The sequence below is a fragment of the Ctenopharyngodon idella genome, chromosome 16, assembly GCF_019924925.1.
Source record: "Ctenopharyngodon idella isolate HZGC_01 chromosome 16, HZGC01, whole genome shotgun sequence".
NCBI lineage: Eukaryota > Metazoa > Chordata > Actinopteri > Cypriniformes > Xenocyprididae > Ctenopharyngodon > Ctenopharyngodon idella.
In genome coordinates, this window is record NC_067235.1 from 33,639,613 (window position 1) to 33,666,522 (window position 26,910).

The following is a 26,910-nucleotide window of genomic DNA, read 5'->3' on the forward strand; positions in this document are numbered from 1 at the left end:
AATCACAACAAGGCACAAATATTTTTATTTTCGTAATGGGTTATAATTTTGCATAAAGCTTTTTAAAATTTAATTATGTTATTATTATTTTTTAAATAAAATTTTGGTTGTTCTGGATAATGATCTATAATAATTTAACTTTTGAAAAGTTTTGGAACAGTCATGTATTTTATTAATATATGTATTTATTAACCCTTTGAGAAATGATTTATTAAATCACAAAGGATTTGATTTAGCCACCTTCAAAACAAGAATTTATTTATTTCCGAGCTTTTTCCAATTAAAAACGCAGCTTTGGTATTTGTTGTAGGTATGTAAAATATATAGATTAATTTTAGAATAGCAAAGAAACAAGCTTCATTTTAAAGATTGATTTTCTGACAGGTGTACGTCATTATCAGCCTGACGCTGCACTTCCCTCAGCGCGTTGTCAGGTAACGGAAGGTAAACAAACACTGCTGTTGTAAAGTAGTTGCTTTTTGTTTTAATGGTTAATTGGTTGCAAATAGACCTGTGAGTTTGTAGACATGAGTCTCATAGGGCGGAATACATCCACCCGCAGACGCCGAGACGTGTTTCCAACCATCCGCGCGGTATGACTAATTATTTCTCAGAAGTTTTGATCTTTTACATATATGAGTGACTACTAATAAGCAACAAATATTACGAAATGCTCAGTATGTTCGTTTCCACTTAAAGGCAGGGAAGCTTATTCCAGTAGGAGACAGAACTAAGTCTTGTCTGCAGGAAATTACACCAAGGGTGGGTCATTCACATGAAATGAGTAATGGTGAAACATATATATAATATATATATATATATATATATAATTAGTGTATGTGCATGTATGTATGTATGTATGTGTGTATATATATATATATATATATATATATATATGTGTGTGTATGTGCATGTATGTATGTATGTATGTATGTATGTATGTGTGTATATATATATGTGTATATAGAGCTGGGTAGTAACGGATTACATGTAACCTGGATTACTTAATCAGATTCCAAAAATCAAGTACTTGTAATTAGACTAAACTACATTTTAAAATACTCGTAATCAGACTACAGTTACTTTTTTATGGATTACATGATTACATATTATTTACACAATGGCAGTAAGTTGTTTACAATTCATTGATTCTCCTAATTTCTCATTTTTTTTTTTAACGTTTATATTTTTTTCATAATAAACCTGCTGCTTATATACGTTCGTGATTCTTCGAGTTTTTCCTGCGGTGAGGGGGAAATGTAGATGAATATATATGAAATATAGATGAAATATTTGATGTAGCAGTGATATTGCTGTGAATTTCATGTTTTTCAATATTTGTTTTTGTAATGTTGCTGTTTTCTAAATTTACGTAATTTTAACTAAATGTTTTAAAATCATAAGATGTGATTTTGTTTTATTCAGTGTTACTATCAGTGCTACTACATTAGTGTTAGTATTTTGAAGTATTAACTGTCCATACATTGCACTTTAAAAAGAATCTGTTGAGGCTCTTGTTGATGAATAGAATATATTTTTTGATATGTATTTTTTCTTTGTATGTCAAAATAGTACAAGATTATCCTACAATATATGTGACATCAAATAAGGGTTAGCACAAAAGTAATCTAAATGTAATCCAAAAGTAGTCAGATTACATCACCAAAAATGTGCAATCTAAGAGATTATATCACCGATTACAAATTTTGTCATGTAATTTGTAATCAGTAACTGATTACAATTCATAAGTAATCTACCCAGCTGTGTGTGTGTATGTATATATATATATATATATATATATATATATATATATATATATATATATATATATATATATATATATATATATACGTGTGTGTGTGTATACTTGTGTGTGTATGTATATATATATATATATATATATATATATATATATATATATATATATATATATATATATATATATATATATATATACACACACACACATATAACACACAAATATATATATATATATATATATATATATATATATATATATATATATATTTACTGTGTGTATTTATTTATTTATTTATTTAATATAGACTGTAACTCCACCTGTGGTGAGGAAGTTTGTCAGTTCTGCTCGCCCACCTGTTGGGACAGTTCGGGTTTTCCATGGAAAAGCAAATGATCCTGACATTGCCAGCACGCTAGTCCATGGTGTGAACACTAAATCATCCATTAATGTAAGACATGTCAAATCAAAATTCTTTACGTGACTGTATTTGTTCTTATTGCTTGATGTTCAAACTGTTTTAACTTTGAATTAATATTTCCCCAAAAATCAAAAGAAAAACTGTTCAGAGAAATGCAAGCAAACCGTTTACTCATGGGCCTTTTTTATTAGCAACTTTAGTCTTTGTTTCAGGTATAAAAGATTTTATAACAGAGAAAATGTGTTCTTTGTGCTTTGTATGGATTTTTAGGCAGGATCAGTGATTAACCCCGCACCAAAAACACGTTTTCAAGAGAGGCTGCGTCAGCTTCAGGAAGTCACCATCAATCAGAAAGCACCTCTTGGAAGGTCACAAGTTCAAGGACCTGGTTTACCAAACTGGATTGACCCTGAGAAAACGGCTTTTGGTGTCACAACGCTCCAGTGTAAGAGTAATAGTGAAACCAGCATGCTCATGAATTGACTCAGTAATAGTTTTTTTAAAGCGAGTGTGAATTCCTTTAAATGCAGTTTCTAATGGTGGTGAGGTCATCAATCCACCCAAAACCACTCATCAGGTGGAGAAGGAAGCAGATGAAGGACATCAGCTCTATATTCACTCACACGGATCATACTTTGTAGGTCAGTTATTAGCCCGTTTAGGGGTCTCAGTCTTTGGTTTATGGACCTCAGTCAGGTTAGACGCCATATTGAATTTATTGCAAGGTAACACTTGATTTTGATGCTCCTCAACAGACACAGACATAACTTATTCTACTTACACCTAACAGTCTACTAATACTCTGAGAGTTAGTTGATGTGTAGGTGCAAAGTTACTTATCGTCAACAGAATGTCTGTTTGGGGAGCATCAAAATAAAGCGTGAATTAAATATGCTGCTACCCTGACTAAGGTCTATAACTTTGGTCCTGTGCTGATTTTGGCATCGCTTCTGAATACGAAGACTGCATTTGTCTTTTCGCTGTTGCAGGGGAGCGTGTGGACAGGAAGTACAATTGGAGTCGCTATGGGAGAGAAAGTAGGTTTGGTGTCCCTACACCTCATCACAATGATGGGAGAAACATCTCCAGATCTCTCCACTGGCCCAGTGACACGCTAATGTAAACTTATATACATACGCATGCACCTTAACTTTACTTTTTGCTTATAGCAATTTTTTTTGCATTAATTTGAGTTGATTTTAAATTATTTCTATTTTCAGATAAATTTAAATGTTAATATATTTAAATTTATAATTGTAATACATTCAAAACATAATTATGTTATATTAAGAAGTCTCTTCTGCTCACCAAGGCTGCATTTATTTGATAAAAAAATACAGTAAAAATTGTGAAATATTATTAGAATTTATAATAGCAGTTTTTCATGTGAATATACTGTAAACTGTAATTTATTCCTGTGTTCAAAGCTGAATTTTCAGCATCATTACTCCAGTCTTCAGTGTCGCATGATCCTTCAGAAATCATTCTAATATGCTCAAAAAACATTTATGATTATTATCAATGTTTTGCTGCTTTTGTGGAAATGGCGATACATTTTTCAGGATTGTTTGATTGGATAGAAAGTTCAAAAGAATATCATTTATTTGCATTTATTAAATAATTTATCAAATAGAAATCATTTGTAACATTATAAATGCATTCACTGTCACTTTTGATCAATATAATGCATCCTTAATGAATAAAAGTATTAATTTCACTCTTTTTTTTAATCTTACCACAAATGTTTGAATTGTATCATTGTTTACACAAATATGGTTTTCAACATTGATAATAATAATAATAATGAGAAATGTTTCTCGAGCATATTAGAATGATTTCTGAAGGATCATGTGACACTGAAGACTGGAGTAATGATGCTGAAAATTCAGCTTTGATCACAGGAATAAATTATATTATACAATATAGAAATAAATTGTAATATTATTTCACAATATTACTGTTTTTACTGTATTTTTCGATCCAATAAATGCAGCCTTGGTGAGCAGAAGAGACTTCTTTCAATTGTAATGTTTCCAAACTTTTCACAGGTACTGTATACACACACAATCTCTATATACTTTAAGAGAGAAATATATAGGTAAAGAAAATCAGAGATTGATTGCATTGCCATTTATAGCTAAATCAACATATTTTGGGATATAATTATGCCTTCAGAAAGGTGTTTTATGACAGCTATTATGCATGAATATTCAGTTTATAATGGCAATTCATATTTCATTTAAAATTTTCTAAATAATCTCTTAATGACAAACTAATATGACACTGTGAATGACAACATTATCAGAAATGAACAATTAATTAATCTTCATGTCTTAAGGCACAACAGCGCAAAATTAGTTTCGAAACGCTGCGACGACTTCAGAGAGAAGACTCAGCCACAAACAGGCAAAGTTCATGATCCGTAAGTCATGATTAAGAGCATTTTTTGTTAAATACTAATGACATTTTCACAGTTTCTGCCACTGTGTAAATCATCTTCTCTGTCTGTGCATTAATTTATAGAATTGCAGAGACATTAAACGTTCCCAGTGATCACACATTCGGAGTCTTGATGAAACCTGACAGCTTTGGTAATTTGAGTCGTCTGTCACATATCACAGTTTGATATGTCAGAAATAAATTAGCAGCCAGTATTGTAGAGAATTTATGATTTGTTCCTTCTAAGTGTGAAATACATCATTGTGGAATTTCATCTTGGACATTCCTGTAATCAGTCCGAAATGAATCTCTCAAAAACATTCATAGTGTTTTAAATAAATAAAATGAAGCCTATATTTAGGACATTTTCATGCCAATCAAGCAATTTTTTTTTTTTTTTTTTTTTTGAGGGGCTTACACATGTTCTTGACCTGGTTTTGAGAGATTCATCCATCTAAACAGTAGTTCTTCCTGTTTTTTTCTCAGGTGTAGGTGATCTTCTGCATCAAACTCCACCTGGCGAGTACCTGAAAGGTAAAGACAGACAGCGAACGCTGGTCAGCGCTGTTCGCCAGCACCTCAAGAAGTCCAACTACCAGAACTTCAGCTCATTACTAGAAGCATTCAGATACTACGACAAGGTCAGAAGCTGTTCTCATTGCATGAGTTGTATTGCTGTAGTTAGGAATTAGAGGCACGCCATACCATTCATTTCTAAAGAAAAGTGTGCTGAAAAGCATTTATGGTAACACTTTACTTAAAGGGGACCTATTATGCAAAATTCACTTTTATATGGTGTTTGCATATACAATTATCAGGCATAACATTATGAGCACTGACAGGTGAAGTGAATAACACTGATTATCTCTTCATCACGGCACCTGTTAGTGGGTGGATATATTAGGCAGCAAGTGAACATTTTGTGTTTTGAATATCACTGATTATAATGGGTTCTATTGTCTTTTGACGCATCGCGCCGCTCGGGTCCGGTGTAGACGCGGTATAAGGATTTGAGCGAGTTTGACAAGGGCCAAATTGTGATGGCTAGACGACTGGGTCAGAGCATCTCCAAAACTGCAGCTCTTGTGGGGTGTTCCCGGTCTGCAGTGGTCAGTATCTATCAAAAGTGCTCCAAGGAAGGAACAGCGGTGAATCGGCGACAGGGTCACGGGCGGCCAAGGTGGGGAGCGAAGGCTGGCCAGTGTGGTCCGATCCAACAGACGAGCTACTGTAGCTCAGATTGCTCAAGAAGTTAATGCTGGTTCTGATAGAAAGGTGTCAGAATACACAGTGCATATGGGGCTGCATAGACACAGACCAGCCATGCTGACCCCTGTCCACCATCGAAAGCACCAACAGTGGATACGTGAGCATCAGAACTGGACCACGGAGCAATGGAAGAAGGTGGCCTGGTCTGATCAATCACGTTTTCTTTTACATCACGTGGATGGCCGGGGTGCGTGTGCGTTGCTTACCTGGGGAACACATGGCACCAGGATGCACTATGGGAAGAAGGCAAGCCAACGAAGGCAGTGTGATGCTTTGGGAAATGTTCTGCTGGGAAACCTTGGGTCCTGCAATCTATGTGGATGTTACTTTGACACGTACCACCTACCTAAGCATTGTTGCAGACCATTTCATGGAAACCGTATTCCCTGGTATCTGTGGCCTCTTTCAGCAGGATAATGCTCCTGCCACAAAGCAAAAATGGTTCAGGAATGGTTTGAGGAGCACAACAACGAGTTTGAGATGTTGACTTGGCCTCCAAATTCCCCAGATCTCAATCCAATCAAACATCTGTGGGATGTGCTGAACAAACAAGTCCGATCCATGGACGGACTTACAGGACTTGAAGGATCTGCTGCTAACATCTTGGTGCAGATACCACAGCACACCTTCAGGGGTCTAGAGGAGTCCATGCCTCGACAGGTCAGGGCTGTTTTGGCAGCAAAAGGGGGAACAACACAATATTAGGAAGGTGGTCATAATGTTATGCCTGATCGGAGAGCAGCAGCTTATTTGAATTTAAAGACACATGCATGAAAACAGCATGTTTTCCCACAAAAATGGGTATACAACATTGTTATAATAAATGATCCGTGGGGTATTTTGAGCTGAAACTTCACAGACACATTCTGGGGACACCAGAGACTTATATTACATCTTGAAAAAAAGGGGCATAATAGGTCCCCTTTGAAGCCTTTATGTATAATGCATTATAAAGGTTTTCTTTGATATGTCTCGTGCTGCAGAAGGGTCAAGGGAAAATCGATAAGGAGGATCTGAAGGACGTTTGCCACCAGTTTAACATGATCATCAGTGACCCGGTGCTCGACGAGCTCATGGATTACTGTGATGTTGATAAAGATGGACGGATCGATTTCATGGAGTTTTCCAATTTTCTTAACTGGAAAGACAAAATGCCAATCAACAGGGTGGAGCAGAAAATTCTCACAGGAGGTGAATTTTAAATCTGTCAATCTTTGTAATGTTTGTAATGAAAAAGCGTGTTTCAGATATTAATTTATGGCTTGTACCCTTCAGAGCGCATGGCCTGGTCAGCCCCGGCCAACATGCAGCGATCAGACCTCCAGAAAGCCAGCGCTATAAAGCCGTTGATTAGAGCTGAAGATCTGGAACCTGTTGAGGTGGGAAGCACCAGGAAGACTCCAAAAACTCTGCCCAGACCCAGAACTGTGCAGGACGACTTCATCACCTCGTCCTCTCTCATCAACGCTGTCGTAGGTGGTCCTTCCCCTGCCAGTAAGTCTCACACAAAACCTTTGAATCTCTTTAAACTGCTCAAGTATTCAAACTACACAAAGCCTAAACAACCTCCAGGCTTTTTTGAAGGCATAATCAAGATTATCTTGATTAACCCTATACAATTTCTAAGGCCTCTAAACAATCAAACCTTTGCTGATAAAACCTGAAATCTACTACATGACTTCTGTCACCTGATTGATAGTTGTTGCTTTTTGAAATTAGGTTTTTTTTTTTTTTAGCAAGTAAAAGGACTTTTAGTATAATTGTAAAAACGTCCACCTTCAGACCAGTTTGCTGTCTAAGAATAACTTCTATATTGTTGGTAATATTTCAAGATAAACACATTTAAATGTAAATTTGAGGGCTTTTGAGGTTTGAGGAAGGTTTATTTGTTCATCTCTCAATCATCATTGTGTTGCATTGCATTATATGTTTTAAAACTACAGAGCTTTGATCATAAAACTAAAACTTTAAATATCATCTTACTAAGACATATTATTGGCAGATATCAAATAAAAATCAATCAAATTAGAATTGATTTATAAAGCACCTTAAAAACACATTAAATGACGATATTTATGTCAGTAGTCTGCTATACTGTTATAAAATCTCATTGATTCATCTTACTTTTTTGGCTATATAAATATCAGCATCTGCAACAAATTACCTATTTTTGCTCAGTTTGGGCTTAAATTTTTTTTTTTTTTTTTTTTTCCTCCTCAGGTATGAGCTTTATTTTCTCACTTTATCAGACTATATGAACCATAAAAGCCTGATGTATCAAATATGTTATGCAGCATTTTTTTTATTTAGATTTTTATTTTTATTTTGGTTGCACTTTATTTTACAGTATGTGTACTTACAGTGTACTTACCTAAAAATACTGGGTAATATAAGGGGTACATAACTACAGGGGTAAAGGTTAGGTTTAGGGATAGGTATAGGGTTAGTACCTAGTTATTACCCAGTTGTAATTACTTGAATAAGTACATCATATGTACACGTGGAACAGAAACGTAAAATAAAGTGCTACCAATATTTTGCCTTAAGGTTTAATAAACAAAAAAATTATGTGTTTCTGACTATGATTTGATATGTCTGGCTTTACAGGGTTAAAATAGCACGACCAGAAAAGGAAAGTTAATGTACACTTGTACTAGTTTTCTTCTGATTTCTTCCCATGAATAGATTATCACATATACGGAGTTCCATCAGTACGCACCGATCTACCTGCTCCTCGTATCAAGCGCATCAGCGACAGGACAAACTACGGAGACGAAGCGACAGCACATTATCTGCTGCACCCCCCTTTGCATTTCCTCTACGGAGTCCATGAAGAAGAGTTTTTTAGTCCTCGCACTAAAGATGAGGTGGGTTTTAAATGTTACTTTATAATTTAAAGGTGATTTAGGCTGGCTAAACGATTATTACATACAGGTTAATATTAACATGTTGATCAAAGGTATATTGCATATCATATAGATTGCACAGATATTCCAAAAAGTGGGTCTCAACGTTGCTGAGGAGACATTTGAGGAAGCCTGGAAGCTGGCGTCCACGAGACATCCTGCTGGTGACGTATGTGTGGAGAGCTTTCGAAAAGTTCTTAGTGAACTACAGGCAAATTAAAGTATTTTAATTGTCCTTAAGCAGGGGTTTGTTTATTTATTTCTAATGCACTGTTAAATAAAGACTTGCATTAAAATATGTGATACTTAAAGAGGACCTATTCTGCTTTTTTACATGTTCATCTCTCTTTAGCATGTAATGTTGCTGTTTGAGCATGAAAAAGATCAGGGGGAACCCCGCCAAATATGCAGATTTTACCCCCCGAAATGCGGTTTCTACTGGGGGATCCCCCCTGAAACACGATTGGGCTAGTTTTGGGCTAGTTTTAAGTAGCAGTTGGCCGGGTTTTGCTGTGAAAACCTGGCAACCCTGCCGTACAACGATGTAACTCGCTGCTTAACTAACATAGTACAATGCATCGTTGAAGAAATCAACTAGCTAGTAGTCACGACTGTTTCCCGAAACCATATTGTGACGTCATAATGACGCCATAACGTCTTTTAATAAATCATTTTGAGTTCGAATTAAAGGGTTAGTTCACCCAAAAATGAAAATAATGTCATTTATTACTCACCCTCATGCTGTCCCACACCCACAAGACCTTCGTTCATCTTCAGAACACAAATTAAGATATTTTGATGAAATCCGAGAGTGTTTTTTTTTTATCCTCCATGGAAAGCAACTAAATTACCACATTCAGTGTCCAGAAAACATGGTTAAAATAGTCAACGTGACTGCAGTGGTTCAACCTTAATGTTATGAAGCGACAAGAATACATTTTGCATGCAAAAACAAAACAAAAATAACGACTTTATTCAACAATTTTTCCTCTTCCCTGTCAGTCTGTTACACGTTTCCATGTTGGCCGGCTCCAGCATCAGCATCACTCACATGCGTCGTGCTGGTCACGTGAACAGCTTCGGCCAATAATGAGCCGGCGTTCAGATGTAGAACCTGGAAGCGCTGCAATGAAAATAGCGTAGCAGAATGACAGGGGAGAGATGAATTTGTTGAAAAAAAAATCATAATTTTTGTTTTGTTTTTGCGCACAAAAATTATTCTCGTCGCTTCATAACATTAAGGTTGAACCACTGCAGTCACGCTGACTATTTTAACCATGTCTTTACTACTTTTCTGGACCTTGAATGTGGTAATTTTGTTGCTTTTAATGGAGGATAAAAAACCTCTCAGATTTCATCAAAAATATCTTAATTTGTGTTCTGAAGATGAACGAAGGTCTTACGGGTGTGGAATGGCATGAGGGTGAGTAATTAATGACAGAAATTTCATTTTTGGGTGAACTAACCCTTTAATGCTAGGTTTTTTTTTTGCTATAAATTAGACATGGCATCTGAGGACTAATTCTAATTTTTCTCCGTTATTTTGCTTTATTTCCAGATTCAATCATAAGCTTATTCTTACATACTAGAGCACGTACGCACATGCGCAGTCTTCAAAAACGATGCTTTAAATCTCTTGACAAACTAAAAGACCTTGCTCACGATAAGGATTTATTAAGTCCACATGTCATGCAAACAAGAAACTATGCTTCTAACCACAGCTCAAGAGCTGTTGTTCCAACCACAAAACTTTGCTATGCTGTTTTTGCGAATGTTCGTTGGAACTATGGTTTCAGGAAACAGACTCGTTGAACTGTGCTGATGACGACAAAACTTGCGAACATAGTTGGCTAATGATGCTTTCAACGCCAGAGCGTTACTGAAGCAGCTAGAATGTCAAATATGGGAAAAAGAACATGTTTTTTGAAGATTAAAGCATGAAAACCTGTTCTAGTAGAGCCCAAAAACAAAATCAAGACTTTGCAAAAAGGCATAATAGGTCCACTTTAACTTGGTTAAACAGTGGGTGAAACAAACGAGCAAGGCTTTTTCACACTATAATCCAAAATTTCCTTTGTTCAGATAATTTAGGAGAAAGTAACGTAGAAAAAAAAGCAGGTGATATCTTGTGTGCTTTTAAAGCTTTAGATGATTTCAGTATTGTGATGAATGCAGAAACTGCAACAGGAAAGGTTTGTTTCATCTGAACAATAATCAGTGTGGACACACTAAACTAGTAATAATTACTGCTCCAGTGTTTAATTTGAAGTGGGTTCAGACCCTCATGACTTCCGCAACTGCAGTATTTTATTAGTTCAGATCCATTATTGGGTCAGCGGTAATTTCGGACATGTTATTTGTTTAATTTAGTCTCTTGTCAAATGAAGCAAAGTGCTGCAACGGGCCTGACTGCAATAAGAAGTGCCCTCAATGTAGCGTAATAATAGCTCAGCTTAGTAATGAATTCCTGCCTCCCAGGATAACATTGAGTTTACTTAGAGGACATACGCTGCATTTAGATTGCTGTCAATTACCGTTATTTTCCCTAAGGACTTTATCACACACTGCTGATAACAGGGAGTTTGGATAATGTGTTGTTATCTGTTATGAATAATGATGGTTATTTTCTGCCTAGATATTAGTATTCACCTATTCATCTCTTGCTTGGACTAGTAAATCTCAATCTCTTTTGTTTGTGATCAACTGGAACCGCTTTACTTAATTAATATACGCCTGCTCCTTTTCACGATCCAATTTATTGTGTAAAATCAGGTCCTGCCCAACATTTTGACATGTTGACTATCCTGTCACATGGAAATACATCAGATTACAGAAGTAAAACGGGTTGTGAGCTGGATTTCATGCAAATATACAGTACAGAGATGAATTAATCTGCCTTATTTGGCAACATCAATATAACACACGCATCAGAAATAAATATGAGTTAATGTTTAGTACAACAAACTGATTAATAATAACAGCAGAGAGTCTCTAATCCATGATAAAAGCCTAGAGGAGTGCAAAATAGCTTTGTAAAGCACATTAATGCTTTTATTTTCTTTTGTTCGGTTCACTTGTAGTTGAAGCCAGCGTGATTAATTGCCTAATATGGTATTAACATATTTATTTCAATTGAAACAGGAGGTATGATATCCACTGTTAATCATATTATGACTTGTTTGCACACATGTGACAAAACACCCACGCAAGTTGAACAGAACAATCCATTACTGCCTACAAAAATTATAATAATCCCACAACCATATTTCTAAATGATTTAATGAATTTCAGTCAATGATAATTCGATGACTCCCTGTAAAGCCATGAATGCATAAACAATGACATGCCATAAAAGAGATTTCCACAGAAATAGGATGACATCCACGCATGGGTGAGAACATCTTCCTGTCAGTTTAACAAAGGATTTATTTTAATATCTAAATTAGGTGATAATTAGTCTCAACAACCATCTGTGGTTGTGCGTGATCTGAACGTATCAAATATCATAATTAATTGGGGCTGTTTATCTTGTTGGATATCTTCATTTGTGGTCTGCGTGATCTGGAAGTGACTTTTCATACTGTTTTGTTGAGGTATCTCTGCTTAATGGAAGTGCATTAAAGATTTGATGCAGAAATGTTTTCGAAACTCACTTTAACAAACTTTGGCCCTAATTAAACTCACCAATATCAAAACGAATGCTTGTTTTCACTTGTAAATAATATTTAGGTGAATCTTATGGAAACTTGCAAATGCATGTTATCAAAATCAAATGGAAATATATATTTTTTTGTTTTTAAAATGTTTTGAATAGTGACATTTATGACAATAAAGCACATCTCCTCTCATTCCCATTGTAGGAGTTTAATTTACACTGATTTTTAATTGAAAAGAAAAATCATTGCATCCAGACCATTCTCATTGCATTCCTGTAATGAGAACTAGATGTTGTCCACATTATAGTCAGTTTGGCTTATTTGTTAAAGGGGACCTATTACGACTCTTTTACAAGATCTCTGGTGTCCCCAGAATGTGTCTGTGAAGTTTCAGCTTAAAATACCCCACAGATCATTTATTATAGCTTGTCAAATTTGCCCCTATTTGGGTGTTTTTGTGTGTGTCCCTTTAAATGCAAATGAGCTGCTGCTCCCGGCCCCCTTTCCAGAAGAGGGCGGAGCTTTAACAGCTCACGCTTTGGTTGCTCAACAACAACAAAGCTGGAGAATCTCACGCAGCCAAAATGAGGATTGTCAGTAACGGTGTTCAGCCTTACATTGTTCAAACCGGAGTCGACACTGATGGAGAGACTCAGGAAGAAGTTACAACTTTTAGACATTTCTGAATGGTTAGTGGATAAATTTATGTAGTTGCTGTGGAGTTGATTCAACTCATCGACTAGCATGTGCCGTCATGTTAATCTTTTGTGCAAATCCAGCGTTGAATTGACCCTCGTTTGTGCAGCAGTCCGGCGTAAAATGATGGCATGATAACAACACTCTACTACAACAACTCTTCCTCTTCTCTAAAGCAGCCCAACATGGCCTCGCCACCTTTGTTGTGTGTTCTCGGGGGCGGGGTTTATGTAAATTTTGGGGTTTGTGATGTCACCAACCTGGGAAGAAGCTCGTTGTAGTCCTTAAAAAGCGATTTCTGTCAAAGAAAATATCTCCTTTGCATTGAACTTTGAGCGTCGTAACTTTGCAGATGTTGTTTATGCTCAAACAGCAACATTACACACTAACTAAAGTTAAAAAAGTCAAATCATAATCAACCACCCTTTAAGAAAATGAAATCCCATAACTAAAAAAAAATGACAGGATAGAATTAACTGTTATAATGGCTTCTTTTATTGAATAAACTGATGCTACATGAGAACAGGTCTTCTCCTCTCAGACACAGTCTGTTTCTCGTGGATGTCGAGTGATTTTTTTTTTTTTTTTTTTTTTTTTTTGACCTCATTTACACCTGATATTAAGGTGATCTGATCACAAGTGGTCAGTGCTACAGTACACTCTAAAAAGTAATTCAGGGGACCTGTTTCCACAACTTAAATAAATGCATGGTTGCAAGTTAAAAATTCTAATTTATTGTTTTAATTAAACCTTTTAAGTTGCAAACATTATTTTGTTGAGTTCTGTTGACATAATCATTACATCAACTTAATATTGTCTGTAATTTAAACTCAAATTTCTGCGCTAATTGGCTTTTTTAAAAAGTAGTAACTTGATGAAATTGTCTTGATAACTTATGCAGTGGATTTCTAGTTCCCGGCATGCTTTGCATTAGGACTGGATAAAGAGAATAAATGTTGAAATTAAGTGTTAATTTATTTGTTTTTAGTGAAGGGAAAGACCTGTTAGTGTTTAATGCTGTTATGTTTGACATTTAAAAGAGTTTCTGTAATGTTGAAGTTTATTGTGCTGAAGAGTAGATGCATGAAGGTAAACACTACATTGACTCACTACATATAAGCTAATGCTAGTGACAAGTAATATCTGAATTGTTAATTAAATATACATGTTAAATAAGTTATGTTAGCTGTTGATTTGAACTGAAACAGATAAGATTAATTGATTCCAGGGCTGCAACTCTGGTAGTTGGAGCGATTTAATTTTTTGAGTAATCAACTTAAAAATTTGTGTTTATGCTACAAATTAAGTTTCTCTAACTCAATATAGCTTGTTGGTTGAACATAAATTCACTCAAAGTTGTCATAACTCAAAAAAATTAATGCACGGTTATTGAGCCAACACATTATTTTGTACATAAAGGACATTGTAAACGGGGCCTAAGACAGGTTGCGATCTGATCACCTAAATCCCATTTAAACAGTAATTTAGAGACTATACTGCACTATAACAAGGGTTTAAAACACTTAAACAGTTAAAAACAGACCCTCTCATTGAAATCCAATCATAAGTGTTCATCTGAGACATGTTACTAACAGGTGTAAACATTGATTTGTCTCACCTGACCACCAAAATGGATGTTAACATAAGGTGTAAATGAGGTTTTTGCTTTACTCTGGTAAAGTCAATGATGTTTGGTCTCACTTTTTTACTCCAGTTGCTTCCAGTGCCATATCCGGGTCACCGTCCACTCTGGATCAGCTCCAGCAGTCAACTCGCGATAAAACCTTCAACAAACACATAATTATAAGTTGTTAATATTTTTTTACAGACTAGAAAATTGCTTGAATGTACACATTTTCTTTGCTTTTGAAACGCTGGATAGGGATTTTAAAAATCATTCAAATTTCAAATTTTTTCTCAGAATTGCGATATATTTAAACCCGCAATTTCAAGTTATAAAGTCAGAATTGTGATATAAAAGTCAGAATTGCGATATAAAGTCACAATTCTGGCTTTTTTTTTGCAATTGGAAGTTTTTATCACGCAATTCTGACTTTATATCTTACAAACGTCAATCTTTTTTCCCTCACAATTGGACATTATAACACGCAATTGCGAGTTTATGCTGTATTTCACAATTCTGACTTTATAACTTGCAATTCTGACTTGCAATTCTAAGTTATTATCACACAATTCTGATAAAAAAAGTCAGAATTGTGAGATAAAAAGTTGCAATTACCTTTTTTATTTTTTATTTAATGGTGAAAACAAGCTTCCATAACTAACAACTGGATAATTTGTTGATCTGCATTTGATAAATTACTAATGTGGTAAAAAAAGGCAAGTACATATTTATAATATTGACATAATTTTGATATTGGATCCCTGCTGTAATGCAATGGAAAATCTGAAAAACTTGATATATATCATGATGATAAAAAAAACGAAACAAAAAAACCCTCAATGATGTCAGAACTACAAAAATCACACAATGGAAAAAGGCTTCGGTGCGAGAAAAAAAAAAGTGTCACATCCGACCCACACTAGGGCGATCTGAAGTATGACACTTTCACAAAGTTAACTTAGAAACGGCACTCGCTGAGCGACAGCCGAGTAAAACGTGCTAATGTGACAGATGGAAAGATGTTTTGAAACACGAGAGAAAAAGAGGAGTGTGCAAACAGCTGAGAGCGAAACCTATTAGCATCTATATATCCATCAAAGCACTGCGGAAAACAAATGTCTGTCATAAGGGAGAAATCCATTAAGTACATTTAAGATCATTTGAAGCTGTGCTGGCATTCATCAGTCAGACTTATGGCTGTGTGCAGTTTACGTCAACGCTCACCGAAATCTGTGTCTGTGGGGAGAATCTGTCACACGAGGTGCTGTCGAGGAGACAGTTTACAAGTGCGACGAAATGAGCGTTTGACTTCTAATTATGTTTTGAGTGTGACTCTTTCAAAGAGTAGTATATGAAATTTACCCTAGAGTGGCAAACATACAGCCGCTCTATGCGTATTTGGACTGAAAACTAATGCTGGTGGCAATTAAGCTGTACATAAACATAAAGAAACATAAGGATAACTGAAATCTACATAGGGTGAATCTCATAAAAACACGCTCAGGTCACATTTCAGCCCAAAATCAGAAATATATATATATTTTTTTGTACAGAAAATTAAGCCTATTTATTAGACTATTGTATTTTTTTTACATGGTAAAATATATTATATAATGAAAAAAAAATAAATAGTAAAATTATTTTATTTTAAATTATTTTTACTTTATTTTTTAATAATATAACAACATTACATAATTAAATAATATTTTACAAATATTTTTTTATAAAATATTATTACTATTTTTCTTTTGGACATGTTCTCAACCCATAGCACACTTACTCGTACACAGCTGTGATGATCTTCTTTTGAGGGCCATCTTCTTCAGTTAAATCCATCTTGAAGATACGGGTGCTCTCGGGGTCCTCGGGTACGTCTGCGCTGGACAGGTACCAAAGCCTCATTGTGATGTAAACAAACTTTCTGCCTAGGAGAACATGGGATATTCAACTTCACTGCTTATCTATCAGGATTACTGGGTCATTCCTTCTTTGTAGCATTGAGGGGAATAAAGTCCCCCCAATAATTAAAAAATGTCCCCCCAATATTTTATATTTTTGATGCTGCTCTGCTGCACTCCATTACAAAAAAAGTTTTAAAAGTTGCATTTTAGGCTGGTCTGCCTCAGCTGGTCAGTCTAATGGCGCTCGTCAATGTCAAAGTGATGCAAACTACTCAACTTTTATGAAATGTCACCATTTTGAATTGAAAATATGCTATTATTATTACATGATCCATGTGATTCATAACTGAATGTAACAAGAAATGTTTTTTTTTTTTACATATTAGACATACAAATAAGAGTGAATGTGTGCATATTTGAAAAAAAATATTATTTGCAAATAGTTTAAATTGATTACTTCATAACTAGAATAGAATCGGAACTTTCACCATCCTTATTTCTTTTTCTTTATTCCCTTAAATCCATTTTAATCCTTTAATAAGTTACGGCCTTGCTTTGTATTTTCATGAATATATATATATATATATATATATATATATATATATATTATATATATTTTGGAAAAAAAAACCTTATAAACAGTCTCATAATTAAATGAGCATGGGGTGAATTTTTAATCATTTTACTACTAACATCAACACAACAATCTGGCAATTTATGAGGAAATATTTTTTTCTTTCTCTAATCGAATATTTCAAACTAAAGGTGTTCTTGGGAATATTGTTTTAATTTATCAATTCTTTTTCCTGTGTACCCAAAATCACTTTCCCTCATGTTCGTTTTTTGTAATAACTCTAACAAAAGCCAGTTCTTAATGACATCATCCTCCAGGAAGTGACATCATTTAAGTTTGGAGGGAAAACAACAGCACAAACATCAGTAAGTATTATCAATGGATTTTATATTTATATTAGTTGGTTTGTTTACACATCAAGTTTCACATCAAAACAAAAACAAAAAAAACAAAAACAATAAAAAATAAAAAATTATATATATATATATATATATATATATATATATATATAAAAAACTAAAAAATGTGAACGTGAAATTCTCAGATGGCTCAGTTTAACTCTATATTTCCATCCTGTTCATTTTCTTTAACCAGAGCATATTTCTGTAAGTCTGCTGTACCTGTTTAAAGAAATCCCCTTAGTTACAACACGAACATATTCATCATCATTTACAGAGTATTTCTCACCTCTTTGGTCAAAGAATATGGAAACATCCTCAGGCAGCAGAAATATCATGTCATCGAGGGAAATTGCAAGGTGTCTTTTTTGGGCTTCTGACAGAGTTCTACATTTCTTCCTGACACTTTCAACAGCCTGTGAACGAGACAAAAAATGTTTTATAGGCCTTACATGATGTAAAATGTGTGCCAAATCAGTCATTTACCATAATAAACAAACCTCTCTGGACATCACACTTCTCAACTCCTCAAACTTTCCTTTGGACAGCATAGCCGACACATGAACCACCGCCTTTAGAAAGAGAACACTGATCATCATAATGGCGATCTATGATTGATAAACCGGCTGGAACTTGTTCATTTAGAGATTATTATTATATAGGTCATCAGTATGTAAAATAAAGTGTTCAGTTCATTTCTGAACTTTTTTTTTTTGGTCTGAAAACTCATTTGCTGTCATTAAATTGCATTATTTATGGATGTATCGGCCAAATGCTCTCTAAATATCATTATCCGAAGAACAGTGTTATTTTAGTATCATGGAGATACTATTACAGTATTATTTTTATTAATATTTAAAATTAGTTTTTAGTAATTAGTTTAATTTTAGTTTTAGTAATAATTTTTGTTCTATAGTTATGTTTCTTTTATTGCTTTTACATGATCTTTTATGAGAAATGCTGCCTTGGCAACTAGCTGAAATAAAATACTTTTTATTTTAATATTTTCCATTTTAGTTTTAGTTAAAGTTTTAGTAATGTGTTTTTTTGTAATTTAAATATGTCAATATAGTTTTTAGGTTGTTATTTTACTACATTAAATTAAACTTTTTTTATTTTATTTTAGTTAATGTTTATTTATTTTTGTGCTTTTAGTGTTAGTTAACTACAATAACCCCGCATAAGACTCTGATTTTGAGGATTTTCCCCTTATGGGCCACTTTTGCCCCATCATACCAACCTGTTTCACACCGCTGTCAAACTCCACACTGAACTTCAAGCCAAAATACAGTTCAATTAAAAACAAGATGAACTTATTCCTGATCCACGTGATGGGATCCGGGATCCCCACCACTGTGATGCCAGGATGCTCATTGTCCTTAGAGTCCCTGTCTGCTTCTTTACTATAATGTCTGTATCGCTGCCCAGCCAGTGGCGCAGACGGTCTGCGCAGGTGATGCCATGCGCGCTCTGGAGAAGCTGCGCAGCTGGCATGGGGGCGCGCGCGCTGATGCCACCACCATGGTTTGCAATGGGTCTCGAGTTTAGTAAACAGAGTCTTCCTCTTCCATGAACAGAGTGCGAGTTCCCGACGTGCAGCCAAACATGTGAATCGTAGCATCACGGACGCGCATTTCTTTTGAAATTGCGCAATGCCGATCTGGTCATTGTAAAGCTCGTAAATTACAGCCTTACCGTCCTCAGTCAGAGTCGCTTCCGGAACCCTTATGAAACTAACCCGCGATGTACCCATAATGCTTTTGGATTCTCATCACTTATGTGATTTCTCCAGTAGATGGAGACAAAGACCTGTGTTTCCCATGCGCGCTCCCGCGCCACCCATGACGCACAGACGCTGGATGGCATGATGATGCTGATGATGGATGGAATTCTTAAACTCCTCATAATGTAAGTGGAATTTATTATGATAATTTTTAAATATAATGATACATTGAAATGTTTCTTTATTGGGATGCGTTTAATGTGAATTTCCTCACTTGTTGGTCAAAAAGTCCCATTTTTATTCACCTCAGTCGACTCAAGTTTACAATCTAACGCATATAAATCTGTTTTAACGTTTAAAATGTCGTTGCATTCGATCAAATGACTGTATTTGTGCTCAAATGCTCCACTATATTTTCTTCACTAACTTTTCCTGCGTGTTTTTGCTCAATGCTGTTTTTAAGTCAGAAAACAGAAAATAACACTTTCTCTGGTCATTCAGAACAGTATTAGCGACGCCGGGGCTAATTGTCACACAGCGAATATTTCTAAATGTTCTGCATAGACATAAAGTGTGTTACTTTAATCCTTAATAAATGCAAAAAAAATATTTTTACCGTCATCGCAGAGTACATATGTTGATGGGGCATGTTGTCACGATATATGGGGTGAGTTGTCACAATGGAACCTACAATTAAACAGCATATTATAGGCTTTTTAGTCGAATTTAAATAGTAAAACAACGATTTTATTAAACATAACACTATCAAACCATTACCAACAAATATTCTAATTTGTTTAAAATGCATTAATTTCTAGCATTCTTCAAAATATCTTCTTTTTGTTAGAAATAAATACATTTATGTTGAAGAAATACATTTATACAGGTTTGGAACAACTTGGAACAACAAGATCATTATGTATTCACACTTTTGACCTAGACTATCAGGACTTACTAGCCCCCGTCTCTCCATCTATTGTTTTAGCTAACACTCTTTTTGCATTTTCCTCCAATCTACATGAATATGAATATAACGTATGTACAGTACTATATGTGACCCTGAACCACAAAACCAGTCATAAGGGTCAATTTAAAAAAAAAAAAAATTGACATTTATACATCATCTGAAAGCTGAATAAATAATCTTTCCATTGATGTATGGTTTGTTAGGAGAGGACAATATTTGGTCGAGATACAACTATTTGAAAATCTGAAATCTGAGGGTGCAAAAAAATCAAAATATTGAGAAAATCGCCTTTAAAGTTGTCCAAATGAAGTCCGTAGCAATGCATATCCACTCACAAAAATACATTTTTTATATATTTATGATAGGAAATTTACAAAATATCTTCTTTACTTAATATCCTAATGATTTTTGGCATAAAAGAAAAATCGATAATTTTGACCCATACTTCATTTGACCCATTGTTGGCTATCGCTACAGATATACCTGTGTGACTTATGACTGGTTTTGTGGTCCAGGGTCACGAATGAAGAGAGATTTGAGCAGGTTAGGCAAGTGTTCCTGTTGAATCGTACAATGCAAATGAGTGACACAGGTGGGCAAACCGCTTTAAAACGCGCACCCCTCTCCGAAGCGAGCGGCATCACCCAAACACACCTCACAGGTGCACAAAATCATTGTTTCAGAAGCTTAAATGTGATCAGCAGAGCAAAACATCATTAAATTCCTGCTGTTTCCGCTGATTACAGGTCATAAGCTTTTGTATTTGCCTGCTATCTGTGTTTTCTTTTGAAAATGATGATTATTCATTCAGGGTTGAGGCATAAAAACCAAGACTACAGACACCTGCACGAATTACCCGCCCCTCTGAATTCTGTGACTATTTTTATTGATAAATAATTGCTATTGCAGCTCATCATTATTGAATTTGCGCTCAGATATGGAAACCTTTCTAAGATGTATTATAGTAATTATCTCTGTCAGTCTGAAATGCTTTTACATCTGTGGCTTGAATGAACAGAATAATAAAAATCTTGCAGCAGTTCCGATTTCAATTAATTACTTCGCCAGAGTGATTACAAACTTTAGGTTGTGATTTTATAGCGGGAAGAAACTCGGATAACTGTGATAAATAGCAAAGGAGAAGAAGTTTTATTCACTCGTAACCTTTTTGTGAGTCACACTTTTTGTTTTGGACTTGCAAGACAAAAATAATGTCTTGATTGCAGCGAACAAAGAACAAATAATACATGAAAAAAGACATAATTCAAAAGCCTATATCCATTTTACACTATATGACAATTTAGTTTGCATATTAACATTCATCATGAGTAATTTTGTATTTTAACTCGAAATATGGTATTGTCATGCTGCTGTTGTACAAAAGCATTTTTTTGATGCATATAACTTGGCTTATTATATATATATATATATTATACCATGATATGAGTGACACAGCTGAACTGTAACTTTGACGCTGGATAATGAGAGAATCAGTGCAAATGCCAAAGTAATAGTTTATAATTTTTCCCCCTCAACGGATTATTTTTTTCTTGTTTTTGTATCTATGCATAAATTAAAAAATCTGCTGAAATTTATTATTCATCTGAGATGTGATTAATATGCAAAATTATGCAAATTAAGATGCAATTAGGCTCCAATTCTCTAGTGGAATTTTCCATTATAATTTAATACAAAGTAACAGAGTAATTGGTGTCACGTGTAATTACGGTTACTCAAGTGTACTTTCAGGCATGCAAATGATGCGCTATATGTTGGTTATCCGATGCAAATGCGATGCTTTAACAAGTCGGGAACGCCAAATGTGCGATTGCACCACGTGCGTGGAGCAAAAATACTACTAATATTTAATGCACATTATCTGAGGTACACTGTTAATATAGACGGGAAGCTGAGATGAAATACTTCCTGCTGTACTTCAGCTAAATGGCAAAATCTTTTATTATTTTAATTATGCATGCAGCTTTTATGACCTCGTATTAATTTGGGAGCCTACGAGGAATATTTGGACTTTTTAAATGTTTAAAATGAAGCAGTGCAGCACCTAGATTTAAAAAGTACCCATCTATAAGTGTCAAACTTGCAGGTCCAAGTGACAAAGCCAAGAAAGAGGAATAATTCCGAAACTTTCCGGGGCGCTTCTCGAGATCAGCTCCTTCTTGGGAGGTAAATTGATTTTGAATTGTTACATGGCTGGTTACATGACTTGCTTGACATCTCGCCCAATGACATTATAACACAGATGCTCGCTTCATTGAGCTATGCCTTTCTTTTCTCCCTGTATATCCTCTCTCCCTCTCCTCTTCCCGATCAGTGCTCCGAACAAAGACACGGGCTCCCCCCGCCCTCCCTCTGCCGCGCCGCCTCCGCTCCGTCCCCCTGCCCGCACAACTCTCTCAAAGAACATAATCCCTCAACAAAAATCGACGCACAAAGGAAACTTGAGCTCAATCCTATAACGCACAGCCGTGGCAGACAATACCCCCCTCCCACCAGCCCCATCCGGGCCTCTTCAGGAACGCTAAATGCCCTGTGGCAAAAAATCAGTCTTGATCCCTCCCAGCCTGGCTGATTAGAGGCATCCCTGCTCGGGGTTTTGCCCATTAGCGCGTGGCACGGGCTGCCCACTGCACGTTCCCCGTACTCAAGGGCCTGTTCTCATCCGTAGGTGATTGATTGCTGAAAGTGTGTATGTTTCTTGAACTCTCAAAAGTGAAGGTTCTGTCCGAGCCGTGCCAGTTCGACGCAAGTTCAAATCCCAATCCCCTTGACAAGATGCTTTCCATCTTGATTGTGTATTTTTATGTCTTGCAAGTGTAAAAATCTGGTTTATTTCATCAAGCTGACATGATCTAATTGGTTACAGATGAGGTTGCATTGAAATTTTGCACCGCATGCCATCATCAGCCAACAAAAGTAAGTGTATGTTCTCATAGCTTTCATGCTGTTACTTTTTGTTGGTAAAGAAAACTTATACTGCATATAGAATATGATGCTAAAAAAAAAAGATAATGTTGTTTTGGTGAAAAAATTGGCAGGACAAGTACAAATCTAGGCCAGCTGAAAAAATCCTCATTGTTGAGCTCTATATGGTTCTCTGGTGAATAAAAAAAACATTTTTTTTTGTCTGAAATTGTTTTTTGGTGAAGAAAACTTGTACTGCATATTATGGAAGCTTGTTTCCGCCATGGAATAAACATTAAAAAGGTAATTTCGACTTTTTATCTCACATTTCTGACTTTTTTTCTCACAATTGCAAGTTATAAAGTCCAAATTACGTCCAATTCTAAGAAAAAAAAAATTCTGATATTTTGTCTTGCAATTGCAAGTTTATATCTCACAATTCTGACTTTATTTCTCAGATTTGCGACTTCATATCTCACATTTCAGGGTTTATAACTCGCAATTGCAAGTTTATATCTCAGAATTCTGACATTTTTCTTAGAATTGTAAAACGTTGCAGTTACCTTTTTTATTTTTTTCTGTGACGGAAACAAGCTTCCATAACATATAGAATATGTCGTTAAAAAACACAAATTTGCATAATTTTGTTGTGGTGAGGCCAGTGGAAGAATTAGTAGGTCAAGCACAAACCCAGGCCGGCAGAAAAATCTTTTGTTTATCTCTCTATATGGTTCTTTGGATAATAAAAAAACTTTTTTTTTTTTTGTCTAAAATTGTTTTTCGGTGAAGAAAACTTGTAGTGCATATTAAATAAAAAGATCATTGCAACTTTTTATCTCACAATTCTGACTCTTTTTTTCACAATTGCGAGTTATAAAGTCCAAATTGCGAGCTATAAACTCGCAATTCTTAGAAAAATTGTCACTTTATTTCTCAGAAATGTGACTATATCTCTGACTTTGTAATTCACAATTGCAAGTATCTCACAATTGCGAGATAAAAAGTTGCAGTTACCTTTTTTATGTTTTTATTCTGTGGCGGAAACAAGCTTCCATAGCATATAGAAGAATATGTCGCTAAAAAACACAAATTTGCATAATTTTGCTGTGGTTAGGCCAGTGGAAAAATTAGTAGGTCAAGTGCAAACCCAGGCCAGCTGAAAAAAAAAAATCTTTTGTTCAGCTTTCTATATGGTTCTTTGGAGAATAAAAAAACATCATGATGTAGTTTCTTTAGATCTTAATGCCTTTTTGTGTGTCAAATATCTAAAGCTTCTATATTCTAAAACGTGTTTCTGGAGTGTTTTTATGAGTTACTCTTATTCATTCTAAGCATCTTGGATTTCCTCTGCTAACGAAATGCATTTGTAGGCCAGTACAATCTATCTAAACGAAGCTGATGATCTCATTTTTTACTCACTACCAAAGTCAGGTGTTTAGAGATGACTTGAAAAAACGTGTCAGAAATACGGGGATTGAGGTAAGGTGCAACAAAAGATGCAGAGCCGAGCACGGCAGGAACTTGAACTGGGTTTGTGGCATCAGCATTGTGTACAATAATATAGGGCGATGCACGTTTGCCTGCGTCGTGTTTCCTGCATGTGGCAGTTTAATAATAGCACTCCAGCTTCCAAGATGCAGAATAATGCTGCTACCTGAATCTCAGCCAAAGCGTTTTTAATGCGTCCCCTTAGCTTCGGCTTTGGGCATGCAAGTTCACAGTGGGGGAGCGTGGGTGAGGCCGATGTAATCTCGTGTTCGAAGCGTAAATGTTCAGCCCGGTTCGTCTGTGTGGTCTTTCTCTCTCTGTGCATTCGCAGAATGGCAGTCGAACGCATCCCCCGTGTGAAGATTACATCGACGACAAACGCGGCTTGCAGAAACTAGGCCACACTCTGATGTTTTTGAGGGTGAAGGAACCTCACCTGGCTGTGATATCACCGATAGGGAACGTGCAACGAGTCGGCTCATGCATACGTCTCTAGTCGGCACGTGCCTTCTTTTAGAGGGTAGAGAAGTGATGTTGCATAATGTGGAAAATGTGGCTTGCTAACGTGCCTCATAACGAGTAACGCTAGTAATATTTAAGATGTTAAATCCTTGTATCTTAATTTAATATGCAGAGACAATATTTGAGCATCCTGACGCAGCAGGAATTGGGCGGAAATGTTTGGGAAACCTGTTTGAAAACAGTCAGCGGTCGCAGAAATGAAGTCTTAAACTTATGTAATTACCTCACATGAATGCTAGAGGATGTGATGCATAATAATAAATTCATAAATGGTCAAATATGCTTCATCTTTTTGATATGAATTCACAAGTCACCGGTATGCAGCAAAAAGATTCCTTTCCAGACGGTTCGGTACGTACCTCAGTTTTGCTTTTTTTTTTAATTAAACAGTTTACTGAACAAATTGTGTCTGTCTTTTAATGAATTCAATTATAATTAAAAGTTTATTAAGGATAAAAAATATATATATCTGCTAATGCTGTAAACTATTTTAGGGAGCCCTTACTTGCGCATTACTATAAAATTAAAGGTTCAGAGCCCAAGCTATTAGCATAAATTCAGTTGCTATTTATTTTTAGATATAATAATGAACACTCAAATAACAAATTGTATTGCATTGTCTTCTAAATCTAATTATAAAATGATGTTTTTACTCCAATTCATTGTTGAAGTCTATAATCATTTACACAGTGGCTGTCAATTTCATGATACATTTAATTGAACATACATTAAATAATCAAGACATCAAGTTAAGTAAAATATAATGAATATATAATAAGTTAAGTAAAATATAATGAATATATAATAATATAGTGAGCGAGAGTTCATTTCTCTGGCTAGCTGTGGACTCGCTTGAGGTAAATGCTACGTCACGTGACAGTGTTTCCAAGCTGTTTTATCGAAGTCTTTCCACCGTTGAAACACTGATTGAGCAAATACACAGGATATTAGACGTTTTGGTAAGTTGTACTGTATCTTTAAACATACCTTCAGATGTTTATTCATGTTTATTCTGTAACTAGTATTAAAGAGGAAGAGATGATCGCGTTCACTCGCGCGCTTCCGGTTGAACTGAGGCGCCTGTACAGTGATCTGTAACGCCACATTAAAGAGCGCCAAAACGGCATTTTTTGTTTGAATTACGTGATAAAATGGACAGAAAATGGACAGCGATTATTGTCGTGTAGATCCAATGATCCAGGGCTAGGCGGGGCAGCAGGGGGCAGGGCGTGTTCGGTACGCCATGAGAGTATCGCGGTATATACCGTGGGTGGTGTATCGTGGTTTTTCGGTTCGTTTTGAATATCATTACACCCCTAATGAATGTAAGTGGATGGATCTCAGAGTCTATTGTGACGCCTCGTTAGATGCATCTGATGGTAACGTGTTTGTTATGAGCAAACACATTTCTTTAAGACATTTACTTTATGACTTTGTGCCTTTCGAACGTTTGAACAATAACAAAGTGTCCATATGTCCCAAAAGAACTACATTTCAATTGTGTGCAGTGTTACACTTTGGAGAAGAAGCGGCTGCTAAATGGCAATTAACAACAAAAAACGCTCTAGAGAGTAAAACAATCTTTTCCCTTCTTTTCTCTTTCTCTTTTTTGATTGTTGGTTTGAATTAACACCCGAATAAGTGA

The 26,910-nt window shown here is 35.5% G+C and overlaps 2 protein-coding genes across 5 annotated transcripts; one reads left to right on the top strand and one right to left on the bottom strand.

Annotated features, from left to right (window-relative positions):
• The first annotated feature begins 417 nt into the window (after positions 1 to 417).
• On the top strand, positions 418 to 9,487 carry efhb (EF-hand domain family, member B). Of its 2 annotated transcripts, XM_051866211.1 has the most exons (13): positions 418 to 593; positions 700 to 762; positions 2,067 to 2,210; positions 2,451 to 2,625; positions 2,711 to 2,821; positions 3,170 to 3,299; positions 4,519 to 4,602; positions 4,704 to 4,771; positions 5,106 to 5,260; positions 6,872 to 7,079; positions 7,164 to 7,382; positions 8,574 to 8,755; positions 8,868 to 9,487. In XM_051866211.1, the coding sequence occupies exons 1-13, from the start codon at positions 528 to 530 to the stop codon at positions 9,012 to 9,014; spliced, it is 1,752 nt and encodes a 583-aa protein (XP_051722171.1). In that variant the 5' UTR covers positions 418 to 527; the 3' UTR covers positions 9,015 to 9,487. The 2 variants fall into 2 exon arrangements, with proteins under 2 accessions (XP_051722171.1, XP_051722172.1); XM_051866212.1 differs by lacking the exon at positions 700 to 762.
• On the bottom strand, positions 5,108 to 19,391 carry si:dkey-82o10.4 (uncharacterized protein LOC797793 homolog). 3 transcript variants are annotated; one of them, XM_051866220.1, is made up of 6 exons: positions 18,884 to 19,391; positions 18,144 to 18,215; positions 17,933 to 18,059; positions 16,551 to 16,695; positions 14,848 to 14,930; positions 5,108 to 5,146 (listed from the first exon to the last, which is right to left on the bottom strand). In XM_051866220.1, the coding sequence occupies exons 1-5, from the start codon at positions 19,262 to 19,264 to the stop codon at positions 14,852 to 14,854; spliced, it is 804 nt and encodes a 267-aa protein (XP_051722180.1). In that variant the 5' UTR covers positions 19,265 to 19,391; the 3' UTR covers positions 5,108 to 5,146; positions 14,848 to 14,851. The 3 variants fall into 3 exon arrangements, with proteins under 3 accessions (XP_051722180.1, XP_051722179.1, XP_051722178.1); XM_051866219.1 differs by lacking the exon at positions 5,108 to 5,146 and adding an exon at positions 9,783 to 9,917; XM_051866218.1 differs by lacking the exon at positions 5,108 to 5,146 and having other exon boundaries at positions 13,619 to 14,930; positions 18,884 to 19,390.
• Positions 19,392 to 26,910: the final 7,519 nt, after the last annotated feature.